This window comes from Zingiber officinale, chromosome 5A (assembly GCF_018446385.1).
Source record: "Zingiber officinale cultivar Zhangliang chromosome 5A, Zo_v1.1, whole genome shotgun sequence".
NCBI classification, from domain to species: Eukaryota; Viridiplantae; Streptophyta; class Magnoliopsida; order Zingiberales; family Zingiberaceae; genus Zingiber; species Zingiber officinale.
The window spans coordinates 141,013,320-141,026,488 of record NC_055994.1 but is presented as its reverse complement, the minus strand read 5'-3'; the positions used below and the strand labels follow the sequence as shown (position 1 = coordinate 141,026,488).

At 39.7% G+C, this 13,169-nt stretch overlaps 1 protein-coding gene across 1 annotated transcript; it reads left to right on the top strand.

The window, feature by feature from the left end:
- The first annotated feature begins 11,220 nt into the window (after positions 1 to 11,220).
- Positions 11,221 to 12,653, top strand: LOC121982138 (zinc transporter 3-like). Its single transcript, XM_042535052.1, has 3 exons — positions 11,221 to 11,894; positions 11,971 to 12,120; positions 12,207 to 12,653. The coding sequence occupies exons 1-3, from the start codon at positions 11,301 to 11,303 to the stop codon at positions 12,510 to 12,512; spliced, it is 1,050 nt and encodes a 349-aa protein (XP_042390986.1). The 5' UTR covers positions 11,221 to 11,300; the 3' UTR covers positions 12,513 to 12,653.
- Positions 12,654 to 13,169: the final 516 nt, after the last annotated feature.

The window sequence follows — 13,169 nt, the reverse complement described above, 5'->3', positions numbered from 1 at the left end:
CCCTTTTTGATGGAATGACAACCTGGTTAAGTTAGTGAAAGCATATGTTACGAAGCAACATGCATTTGTGTGGTTTTAAAGTCAGTTTGTGTTTTCAAATTGGTTTAGCTAACTTAACCACCTAACCCTCCTCCCCCTTTGGCATTCATCATCAAAAAGAACAAGGGTAAACAATCATAGTGTAGAGTTACTGAATAACACTTAAACAATCATAGTTCAGAATTTAAGGATAAAAGTACAATTTTTCAATCCAAGAAAAGATCAAGTTGACTTGGGGGAGTATAAAGTTTTGAAAACTTGTATAAAGCAGTAGTTTTTAGAAAAATTTCAAGATTTAAATTTACAAACATAAGTGTATAAGGTCTAAATTTCAAAACAAGTTTCAACTTTGAAACGCTTTTTCAAACATAAGTTTTCAAAACCAAAAATTCCAAAACTAAGTTTAAAAAACCTATTTTTTCAAAACTGATTTATTTTTCACAACTAAATTTGTAAACGATTAAAACTTAAATTTTGACAATGATTTAAGTTTGAAAAATCTAACTTTCATAATTTTCAACACTGAGTTTTGCAAATCAAATTTCAGTTTGCAAATATTGATTTTGAACTTTACTTTTAGTTTTCAAAGGAGTTTGGGAGAACTAACTTTGATAAAGTAAAATAAAAAAAATCAAACTTTTATAGTTCAAAAGTACTAGTTTCAAAACCATGGTTTAAAATACTTGAAAAGTTGAGTTTTCAAAAACTAAGTAAAAAATTTTTTTCACAATTTTAAGCAAGTTGATTTTGAAAATTGATTTTTAAACTTTGATTTTCAAATTTAAGGAAAATGATTTTGAGAAGCTTAGTTTGTAAACGTATGTTTTGAAAAATCTATTTTCCACAATTTTCAAAACTAAGTTAAATCTAATTTCAAAATCAATTTTCAATAAAAAGTAAAACCCAATTCTTAAAAACAACTTAGTTTTATAAGAGTTAGTTTTCAAGAGTAGGTTTAAGAAATTTTTAAGAAAACATTTTTCAAACAAAATTTAAAATATTTTATATAAAGGGAAATTTTTAATTAATTCCTCCCCCTGAACCTGATACTTAACTTTAACCAGCTGTCTAACCAATTAGGTACTAACTAACTATCAGAAGATAGTAGCTTTCACTTGGTTAGTCAGATTAAGTTAATTACAACCAGTCAGTGTTTGACTTGACTGATGAACTTTAATCTGATTAATATCTGAATTGTATTTAACGTCCAGACTTATGTTGATGCACTGAAATAAGCATCTTAAGTCCAGACAGTTGGCCTATGCATCTCACCCCTTTCTATGTTTGTCAAACACAAGCAAGGTAAACCTAGGGTGTTGGTGAGATGCTCAAAAACTAGTCCTATGGGTACATGCTTTCTAAGGATTCAAAACTAGTCTAAGGCCAAAACTGTTTTTGAAAATCTAAAAAATGGAAAGTTTAAAAACAAACAAGTTTAGCCTATAAGTTGGTAAAATCATTTTTGAAAGTATTTTTGAGAGATGCTAGCCTATTAAGATAGAACATATTCAATGTAAGTTTGAAATGCCACTAGATAAATCCAAAATATTTTACAAGTAGTGTAGCTACAGAAGTAGGTCATCACTAAGGCTACTGAGATGATGAAGGGGGTGGTCCAGATCCCAAGGATCGAAGAAGTGCCATCAGCTCAGTGTGTCGGGTGACTCCGGCAGCTCGTAACTCGGCAACCTCTCGCCGCATGTCCCGATGAAAATCAGAGTTCTCCTGCTGGAGACTCGCCATAGCTCTCTCTAGTCCGGTCATACGATCGGCTAGAGTGCAGGGAGCGTGTCGTGGTGCTCGAGCTGGGGGTGGTGGTGGAGTCGGTGCGACTTCCTCTGGAAATAGTGCGAGCATGAACTCGTCCACCTGTGCGTCTGGATCGGGCTGGTGCTGTGCCCCCCTCCGCCAAGACATAGTCCCGTCATCTCTATCTATGTGGATGCCGGCTAGGGAAAAGTTTCGAGCGGCTATAACATCGAACTCGGTCATATGGGCAACGTCTCCCCTAGTGACATCAATGTGCAACGAGGACATATAGGCTGTCAGAATGTGACCAAATGGTATATGGACTCGACTGTCTGTCACAAATCCAGCTGAATAGATAATGGTGGAGAAGATGTGTAGGCTAATGTCAATGTCTAACCTATGAATCAGGGCATAAAGTAAGAACGAATGGAATGGGCGCATCACAGCGATGTCCCGAGTAGTCAGTGGTAAAATGCAAAGGACTACAACCCTATAAAGAGCGTAGTCCCGGACTCAAGTTCACTGACCTAAACCGTGTCACCGTGGGATCTCTCTCTCCCAAAAAATACGAATAGATCGTATCGAGAGTAATATGTGAGTAGGGATCTTCGAACGGTAGATCCCTCGGAGGATAGCACAAAAAGGAGCAAGTAGATGGACGCAACTCTAAAAACTCTCGGATAGTCGTAGGGGAAAATACGATATCAGTGCCTGCTGCCCTAGTGGTATAGGTGAAATCGTCTACTTTTACTAGGTTATTGCAAAATTCGGCACACAGGCTTATGTTTATTGGACTGGTACATTCGACAAGGTTCGTTAAGTTATAGTAGCCTATAACCTCTAAAGCAGAGGGACATGACCTTAGAAAGAACGATCTATCTATGCAGGTAGTCCTTATGGCCTTATAAATGGTGGACTCAAACTTAATCCTAAGTTCGTCTGTGGGAAACCTAGGGTCTGTACTAGCATTGGAGGGTCCAGCACCAGTATTTGTTCGTTTCTTACTGTTAAAAAAAATATTCTAAGAGAGTTTGAAAAGATAATTTCAAATAAAATTTCAGATAGGGGAAGAAGTATTACCGAGGAGCCATCGATAAATATAGATCTGACGACCTCGGTTGAATCGCGACAGCGTCTTCACCGTAAGAAAATTTTAGTTAAAAGTACTTTCGCGCTGAGGTTCAAAGTGAACCTTGGCAAAAGTAAGAGTGAGTGGTGCAAGAGTTGGGGGCGCCTGCTGCCCCTTATTTATAGGGGACTCCGGGCGCCCGGATCCCTTCCGGGCGCCCGGGGTTGATTTAGGGCGGGGCGCCCGCCCCTGGTTTTTGACTGCATTTTTTTTTTTTAGGTTTTGGAGTTAAGTTTTAAAATTAAAATTTTGAAATTAATTTTTAAGTTTAGAATTAAGATTTTGAAAATAATTTTTAAGTTTAAAATTAAAATTTTGAGATTAATTTTTGAGTTTAAAATTAATATTTTGAAATTAATTTTTTAAGTTTAAAATTAATATTTTGAAATTAATTTTTAAGTTTAAAATTAATATTTTGAAATTAATTTTTTGAGTTTAAAATTAAAATTTTTGAAATTTATTTTTAAGTTTAAAATTAAAATTTTGAAATTTATTTTTAAGTTTAAAATTAATATTTTGAAAATAATTTTTAAGTTTAGAGTTAAAATTTTGAAAATAATTTTTTAAGTTTTAAAATTAAAATTTTGAAAATAATTTTTAAGTTAAAATTGAAAATAATTTTTAAGTTTAAAATTAAAATTTTGAACATAATTTTTAAGTTTAAAATTAATGTTTTGAAAATAATTTTTAAGTTTAAAATTGAAATTTTGAAATTAATTTTTGAAATTGAAATTTTGAAATTAATTTTTAAGTTTAAAATTGAAATTAATTTAAGTTTTAAAATTTTGAAATTAATTTTTAAGTTTAAAATTAAAATTTTGAAAATAATTTTTAAGTTTAGAATTAAAGTTTTGAAAATAATTTTTAAGTTTAAAATTGAAATTTTGAAATTAATTTTTGAAATTGAAATTTTGAAATTAATTTTTAAGTTTAAAATTGAAATTAATTTAAGTTTTAAAATTAAAAATTTGAAATTAATTTAAGTTTTAAAATTAAAATTAATTTAAGTTTTAAAATTAAAATTTTGAAATTAATTTAAGTTTTAAAATTGAAAATTTGAAATTAATTTTTAAGCCTTATTCATCTCACCCGATCTATATTATCAATCAGGGAATCCTATGATTTTGTGAGATGAAATTAGTTTGATTACAGAGTTTTGTTTTAACTTGTGTTAGATTCAGACTTAGCTTTGGTTTCCACAAATAGACATTCTTCGGATAAACTTCTAAGCTTGGTGAGTTACAAGGACATCATTAGAAGTAACCAACCTTTCGAGGTTTTCCGAATAGTCCTATCCACGGAACTTAGTACTAAATCTTGGTCTAACTGGTTAGGATTCGTTTAAGGGTAGCTTCGGTCAGTTCCACTTGGCCAAATGCACCAGATCGAAACCATATCTTTCTAGACATGCGATGCCCAAGTTTCCCTAACGTACTATCATCCAAAAATTTCACCAGTACCATGTTTCAAGTTAAACTTTCTCTCTTTTTAACTAATCCTAATTACCCTGCCGGGTTGGTAAATTTTTGGGTTACCCTATCGGGTAAGTTAGTTTTGGAGGTGCCAGCTATTCTGGAGCCTCCCCCTGAATTATTGGCCATTAATTTAAGTTTTGATTTTAGGCTTGTGTCGATTCTTTTTATAGTTATAGTTAACTTGGTGATAATTTTGTTGTTTTTTAAACTGTTTAGATTTTGAATTTGATTTAGGTTTGTATTTTGGATTTTGATTTGGTTTATTTAATTTTATATAATGTATTTTTTCTTTAGGTATATAATATTGATTAAGTCCTACTTGCGTGGTCAGACACGCTTTCGGGACCCAAGCTAGATTGGTTGACTTGTATTGGGTTATTAATGATTTGAAGGTTTTATTCGACTTATATCCTAGTCCGGTTTTATTATAACATGCTTTTTGATTATTTAGGATTAAATCTAAATTTTTTGATCTTGTTGTAAATTTTTCTAACATCTCTTTTAAGTTGTTTATTTCATTTTTTAATGATAAATTCTCCTCCTCAAGTGTTAGATTTTGAGTTGGATTTGAATTCTTTAATTGTTCCTTGAGGTTTTGATTTTCCTCAAGAAGTGATTTGTTTTCATTTTCTAATTTAGTTAACTTACTATTTAGACAGGAAATAATTCTAAAAAATTTTTTGTTTAAATTTAAGTATACCTCATTCTGGCCTTCGGAAACGAGTACGGACTCGTGGCTTGTTTCGGGTTCAGACCCGTCGTCATCTTCCGACTCGTTATCTGTTTCGGCTTCGCGGGCCATCAGTGCGAGGTGACTTTGATGTTTCTGCTCTTCTTCCTCCGATTCATCCGAGGAGTCGTCCCACGTTGCTTTGAGTGCCTTCTTTTTGGTTGACTTTGGTTTGTCGAACTTTAGTTTTGGACATTCGTTCTTGTAATGTCCCTTTTTGTTGCAACCGTAGCAAGTTACGTTCTTTTTTCATTTTCTAATCTTTGGAAGATCCTTTTAAGAAGAATTATTCTGGTGAACATTTTCTTTAAATTCAGGTGTTCTTCGTTCGAGTCTTGGATTCGACTTCAACTCGTGGCTTGCTTTTCTTGGAGGGCCTGCAAATAAGGCTACACCTTTCTCGGCTCCAAGATTAGTTTGTTCGTGCAATTCTAATTCACAGAAAAGCTCATCCAATTTTAATTTAGAAAGATTTTTAGAAATTTTGTAGGCATCCACTATTGATGCCCACAAACTATTACGTGGAAAAGCGTTTAAAGCGTACCTTATTAAGTCTCTGTTCTCCATTTGGTGACCTATCGCATGGAGCCCGTTGAGGATGTCCTTGATCCTCGCGTGGAGTTGATTCACTGTTTCTCCTTCCTGCATTTTTATATTAAAAGTTTTATTTAAAAGCAGGTCTCGTTTTGTTACCTTAGCGCGCTTGTTCCTTCGCTCGATCAGTTTGTCCCATAATTTTTAGCTCTTGTGTGGACCGACTGCTTAGCTCTTCTCTTGTTAGTCCGCATAGAGTGTTGATCGCTTTGTTTTCTGTTGACGCTTTTTCTTGAGATCCGCTGTCCGGTCTTCAGGATCCACTAGATGTCCGCCGGAATTTTGTAAGGTTTCGTAATGCTCATCCACCGGTCAAGTCTGTCTTGAGGTAGACCTCCATGCGCTTCTTCCAAGAAGGAAAGTCGTCCCCGCTGAAGAGTGGAGGTCGTCTGTGATGAATCCTTCTTGTTGGGACATTCTGTGCATATAAATAACCAAGAAAATATCCCAAGACTTGGTCTTGGATTAGTAGTGCGGGAAGAAAAAGATAAAAAAAGACTAGATTCGTGTTGCACTAATTTAAATTGATTAGTTAAATATTAAGTTATCGAAACACCAGTTTTAAAATTAATAAAAAAATTCACCCCTGTCTGATTGGTGGTTGCACCAAATCAGAGCGGTACCTGCTCTGATACCACTTATAGGATCGTTAGATTCGATAGAGGGGGGGGGGTGAATATCGATTCGCAAAACAAGAGTTTAAGCGCAGCGGAAAAAGATAAAGTAGACACAAATATTTTTACTTTGTTCGGAGCCTGTGACGACTCCTACTCGAAGGCCCGTGGTCCTTGACCACTTTCGTTGGGCAATCACTAGCAAGTCGAAATATGATTACAGAAAAAGTACAGGAGATGCTAGTAATAATAAAGCAATACCGACAAAAGGAAAATTAAACAAAAACCGGAAGAGCACTTTTGTCGGAGCGTCGTTGACGTCGCACTTGAACGTCGAGCAGCAAGATTAGCAGAAGAGTTCTCAGTCAAAGTTGATTCTGAAGCTCCTGTCTGGGGCTTCTTTTATATGCTGTTCCGGGCGCCTGGATCCCTTCCGGGCGCCTGGAGTGTGACGTAACTGCTCAAATCAAGATGCTCCACGTAGCGACGAGGTGTCTGGATAAAATTCGCCTTCCGGGCGCCCGGATCCCCTCCGGGCGCCCGGACCACCTTGTTCCAGAAAAGACTCCTTTTTCCTGCAAAACAAGGTTAGTCCGAGGCAAATATATATCCTGTAAAACAAATGGTTAGCACAGTTAAAGTTCAACAGATAGATAAAGATAGTATGACTTAGATTCCGTCTTTCCGAGACCGGAATCTAGTCACGATCTCGACTTAGACATCCGAAATGGATCTAAGCCGGATCGACGCCTAATGTCCCCTTCCCAGGAACGCGTCCTCACAGTCAATACCAATTGTAGGATCGAAAAGAATTTAGATATCTCCACAATGACATGATATTGTCCACTTTGGGCCTAAGCCCTCATGGTTTTGCTCTTGGGCTCTACCCAAAAGGCCTCATGCCAATGGAGATATATTTTTCTTATAAACTCATGATCTTTTCCATGTGTTTTCAATATGGGACTATGTTTGCAACCTTGCAACCCCAACAATCCCCCCCCTCAAACAAAGGACCATGAGCTTCCCACGTCCGATCCTCGACCCACCAGGTCTTCCTGCCCCTCGGTCTACTCGACCTACTAGGACTTCCTGCCCCTCGGTCTACCCGACCTACTAGGACTTCCTGCCCCTCGGTCTACCCGACCTACTAGGACTTCCTTGCCTAGCCGCAACTAGGACTTCCTGCCCCTCGGTCCACCCGATCTACTAGGACTTCCTGCCTGGTGTCTGGTCCTCTTGATCCGAACATAGGAGCCCTCACTTTCTTTGTTCGAGGTCAATATTGTACTCACATGGTTCAATCAGACCATAGCTCTTGTGCACAGTCAGCGGTTAAACCTTCTGGCAGTCCGGGCTCTGATACCAATTGTAGGATCGAAAAGAATTTAGATATCTCCACAATGACATGATATTGTCCACTTTGGGCCTAAGCCCTCATGGTTTTGCTCTTGGGCTCTACCCAAAAGGCCTCATGCCAATGGAGATATCTTTTTCTTATAAACCCATGATCTTTTCCATGTGTTTTCAATATGGGACTATGTTTGCAACCTTGCAACCCCAACAGTATCAAGATGTTTCCATGCAGGAGAATCACAAGGATGACACATTATACCTCCTTCATGCTCATGCTCATGCTCATGCTCATGATGTCACAACATGTGGTTAGCTGTAGCTGCAGATGCATACAAGCGTTGAAGTCTAGCAGTTAACGGAAAATAATACATCACTTTCCAAGTAATATTTTTCTTCTTCTTCCCTGGTATGCGATTACGATGCTTAAAACGAGGGTGAGTACAGATTTTACATTCATTCAAATCACTGTCTTCATTCCAAAATATCATGCAGTTGTTTATACAACAATCAATCTTCTCTACAGGCAAACCTAAACCTCTGATCAATTTCTTTGTTTCATAGAAGCTATCAATCATTATGTTATCAGTAGGGAGCAACTCTGACATCAATTGACAAATGTCACCGTAACATCTTTCTGAGAAATGATGTTCTGCTTTCATATTCAATAACCTTGCTGTAGCTGATAGTTGTGAATGACCAGAAGGAATATCTTCCCACACTTCTCTTTCACTAGTCTTTAACATTTCATATAGTTGCTGATATTCAGGGATTGATATTTCATCTATATTTGAATAATCAACTGCATTCATCACATCTTGAATCATTGATTGCATTGAAATATCAATATTATTTGATGCTTCAGGAGCTGTAACAGTAGTACCAGAATACAAACCACCAGATGACCCAATTGGTTCATATAAATAAGGCTCTCCGTGGCAATACCAATTGTAGTAATTTGGCACAAATCCATTTCTACATATGTGCATTTTTACGGTATCCTCATCACGAAATGCTCTATTTTGACATTTTTTATGATTGCACGGACACCGTAACTCAGAACCATTCATACATTCTGGATGACTTTTAGCAAAAATCATAAACTGTTCAACTTCAGCAATAAAATCATCTCTGATAAAACCATTGTCTAATCGATTGTACATCCAAGCTTTGTTCATATACATTGTTATAACCTAAAGAGAATATAAATTGAAACATTATTAAACTTGTTGTATCACTTGAAATAAGTTTAAATAAAGAATTATGTGCACAATTTCATCTCACGATCATCATATCATATTACCATAAATCACCTCTACACTAGAACAATTAAATGAAACTATTATAAACATGTTGTTCCTTATAGCATTATCAAATGAAATAATCATACATATATGAGAAGCATCGATCAAACACCCGTTGGCCACTACATTTTATGCAAGTACAATAGCGAAATGGATCAAAATATGTCACGACACTTAAATTTTCTAGGGTTTACATTGTGCTCAGCTACGAACAGTAACAAAGCACCGCTACAATTGCGAGTAGGCTGCTGGCCATCGAGGCGCGAGCAGCCCGCTGGCCGCGAGCAGCGAGGCGCGAGCAGGCCGCTGCCCGCTGGCCGTCGGCCGCGAGCAGGCCGCTGGCCGTCGGCCGCCGGCCGTGAGCAACCCAAGAACCCCCGAGCAGGCCGGCGGGCGCGAGCAGCCCGGCGGCCACAAGGACCCTGCCGAGCAGGGCGCGGCTGCCGGCCGTGTGAAAACGAAAACGAGAGAGGAGAAGAGAAGAGCATACCTGAGAGATCGCCGGAACGGGGTGAACGGGAGGAAAGGGCGCCGAGATCGCTGGAGAGAGCCGCCGGAATATTGCCGCCGCTGGAAAATCGGAGGAAAGAAAAAGGTCGCGCGAAGAGGAAAGGGCCAATCTGTGCCCTAAAACGTGATTTACCGACGGAAGTATGTTTCCGTCGGTAAGTCCCGACGGAATGGTTAATTCCGTCGGTGATTTCGACTAGTTATCGGGTAAGGTTTAGCGAATGTAAAAGAGAATGGGTACGGGCGAAAACTCACCGACGGAATTCGATTTCCGTCGGTATAATAAAACCCTAAACCCGTTAATTATCGACTGAATATCATTCCGTCGGTCATGTTTATGCCCGCACCCGCGTATTTACCGACGGAATAAGAAGTCCGTCGGAAATAAACAAAACCTTAACGATAATATCATGGTACGCTCCGACGGAATAGTGATTCCGTCGGTAATTACCGACGGAATTAATAATTCCGTCGGTAAATACCGACGGGAGAGTGATTCCGTCGGTAATTACCGACTGATCTATATCCCGTCGGTATTTACCGACAGAGGTATATTCAGTCGGTATACGCCGACGAAGTTGAGATTCCGTCGGTATTCTCGTCATTAAACACAGACATTTTTGTAGTGACTTTGGGCTCCAAGAGGATGAAGCAATGAAACTTAATTCTTCGTGTGATGTTGCAACCGGAGATGCTGCAGCCGGCGATGATGAAACTAGCGGCACTGCTAGAAACGGAGTGCTATCATCTGATTTCTACAATGTTGCAAGTCAACAGTGACTTGTTCCCAGAAATTGAATTGTAAAATCTTTAAAACTCGCAAAATGCTCGTTAAGAGAATGATAATCGAAGGCAAGGAAGGGTACGCCAGACAGCACGAGAGGCACCTTCAAAACATATGACAACGAATCTACTGAAGTAGTGAAGTGTCTAATTAATAACAGAAACGCATGCTCGTGAAATCAAATTTAAATTTCTAATTCAATTAACTGATCATATGGCCATGAATCTAAAGATCAACAAAGTCTCTCTTCCTTTTCATTTCGTTTCCTCCTCTACCTCTCCTTCTTTTCTTTTTTTTTTGAATGTTCCTCCTTTTCAATTTGCTTTTCTTGAGAGCAACTATATTCTCAAATGACAATGCAGGGAAGTGGAGTCCGGTAGACCAAACGATAACGATACTGGAGCCTCTCTCTACTGTCTGTACAATACTTGCTCCACCTTCATCGACGCACGCAGAGTCGTACGTAGTTGATTGCTCCAAAGTCGCCCGTCGAACAGTGTGAGGAGGTGGAATGATAGTGCAATAATGGACATCTCCTTGACTGTCTCAGGTGCTGTCGCGCCCCTGTTATTTTAGGCACGAGATAGCTGAATAATTGGTGTATTTCTCCGTGGCGACTCCTGTTCAATTGGAAGCCACTGCTCCTCTACATGATCAGCGAATGCTGTTTGCTGTTGGATTCTGAAAATAGTTTAGAATTAAACTCACACATATTTGGCTTCTAATAATTGGCAGAGACTTCTTTATTACTTAACGTACTATGACAACATTATGTCAACACTATAAGACGACGAAAAAGCTTCTTCCCTCTTGTCAGTGTTGGCCCTCTCTGCTAATACTTTATGCCACGCTGCAAACCTTCCATCAATAATCGAAGATGAGCCCATTGTCCCATGTCATTTCACAAAGCAAGCATCGCCCACCGCTCTATTTAAATCTTCTATCACATCAACGCCATCGATATTATCCACCTGCTTTTAATTTCACTCAGTCCCTGTGACTCTGTGAGAGGAAACCGAGCCATGAAGCTCTGCTTCTTCTTCTTTTTCTTCTTCCTCCTCCTCCTCCTCCTCCTCCCTCTTGGAGCTCTTGCTGAGTGCGAGTGTGATCGAGACGTCCGAGGCCGCGACAGCACCGCGGCGCTGCGCTTAAAATTCGTCGCCATAGCCTCCATCCTAGCCGCCGGCGCCGTCGGCGTGCTCATCCCCATCCTCGGCAGGTCCGTCTCGGCCTTGCGCCCAGAGTCCAATCTGTTCTTCGTCATCAAGGCCTTCGCCGCCGGCGTCATCCTCGCCACGGGGCTGATTCACATCCTCCCGGCGGCGTTCCAGAGCTTGACGTCGCCGTGCCTCGCCGAGCGGCCCTGGCGGCAGTTCCCAGTCACAGGGTTCGTGGTCATGTCGTCGGCCATCGTTACGATGATGATCGACTCCTTCGCCACCAGCTACTACAAGCGGTCCCACTTCAGCAAGGCGAGGCCAGTGGAAGAAGAAGGCGAGGAGACGGCCTCGCCGGATCAAGCGCATCCCTTCCATGTCCACGGCCATGACTCCTCGGACGCCGCAGCAGAGGCGGCCTCCCTCTCGGAGCGGATTAGGCACCAAGTGATTTCCCAAGTATGTGAGGGTAAATAGCTCGCAAGTTTAATTTCCTCAAACAGTGAGCCGATGATTTGATCTGACATTAGTGCAGGTACTGGAGCTTGGAATCCTGGTCCATTCAATAATCATCGGCATCTCATTAGGTGCCTCCGGGAGGCCCTCCACGATTAGGCCTCTCGTCGGGGCCTTGAGCTTCCACCAATTCTTCGAGGGGATAGGACTCGGTGGATGCATCGTTCAGGTAATTGAGAGACGAAGCTGATCCAAATATCTAATGGAGTATGCCACCGTACGTGTTTACTTTGTTGTTGTGGAAATGCTATGCAGGCAAGCTTCAGAACCAAGTCGACGGTGGTGATGGCAGTGTTCTTCTCCCTCACGGCTCCCATGGGGATTGCTCTGGGCATCGCCGTCTCCTCCATCTACGACGAGACGAGCGCGACAGCGCTCATCGTTGAGGGCGTCTTCAATGCGGCGTCCGCAGGCATCCTCGTGTACATGGCGCTGGTCGATCTGTTGGCGACGGACTTCACCAATCCCAGGCTGCAGAGCAATGGGAGGCTGCAGCTGTGGTGTCATCTTGCAGTTTTGGTGGGTGCAGGTCTCATGTCGCTGCTTGCTAAATGGGCCTAGCATTTCTTCATGGGCTCATTCCAACCCATACATATTAATATTACATGGTGTTGTGTTGGCATTAGCAATAGCTAATGATGCTGTCTAATTGGGGTTTGTTACTTTTCATCTTTTTCGATAAAGAATGAGAAGTCATTATCACTTTATCAAGTTCCAAAGAGATATTGTTCCACAATCTTGGCAGATAAATATTAAGGGAAAGGAGTCTGAATTAAAATTACAAATTAAATTAAATTTATCTATTAGGACAACCTAAGTTATGGAAAGAAGAGTTGTTTGAGAAGATTGAGCTGGTTGAGAGCGTGATCGATTAAGAGGAATTTTTTCATGAAGTACAGTAACTTCCTCGTGAGAGCGTGATTGATTGTATAATCGATTGGGAGAACTTACGAGCGAACAGTGAGGTTCGTAATCAATTGAGTGATCGATTAAGAAGGTTCATAATCAATTAAGTGATGAAGAAAAGAGCTATTGTGAGATTTGGACTGCTGGATGTACTCGGATCTAATGTGACAATTGATTAGAGATAAAGTCAATCGATTGAGAACTCTAATCCGTGGAATATAAATGTGTTAATAGATATTCAAATGTAACTCTTCTTCTCCACTCTTTATTATCGATTCTTGAGCTTTGGAAGACAAGTGTTGTTATACTTTT

What these genes read in the sequence shown, in the direction of transcription:
- LOC121982138 (XM_042535052.1), top strand. Translation starts at nt 11,301, where the DNA reads ATGAAGCTCTGCTTCTTCTTCTTTTTCTTCTTCCTCCTCCTCCTCCTC. An exon ending in GGCACCAAGTGATTTCCCAA is followed by an intron (nt 11,895 to 11,970) that starts GTATGTGAGGGT and finishes ACATTAGTGCAG; the next exon opens with GTACTGGAGCTTGGAATCCT. An exon ending in TCGGTGGATGCATCGTTCAG is followed by an intron (nt 12,121 to 12,206) that starts GTAATTGAGAGA and finishes AATGCTATGCAG; the next exon opens with GCAAGCTTCAGAACCAAGTC.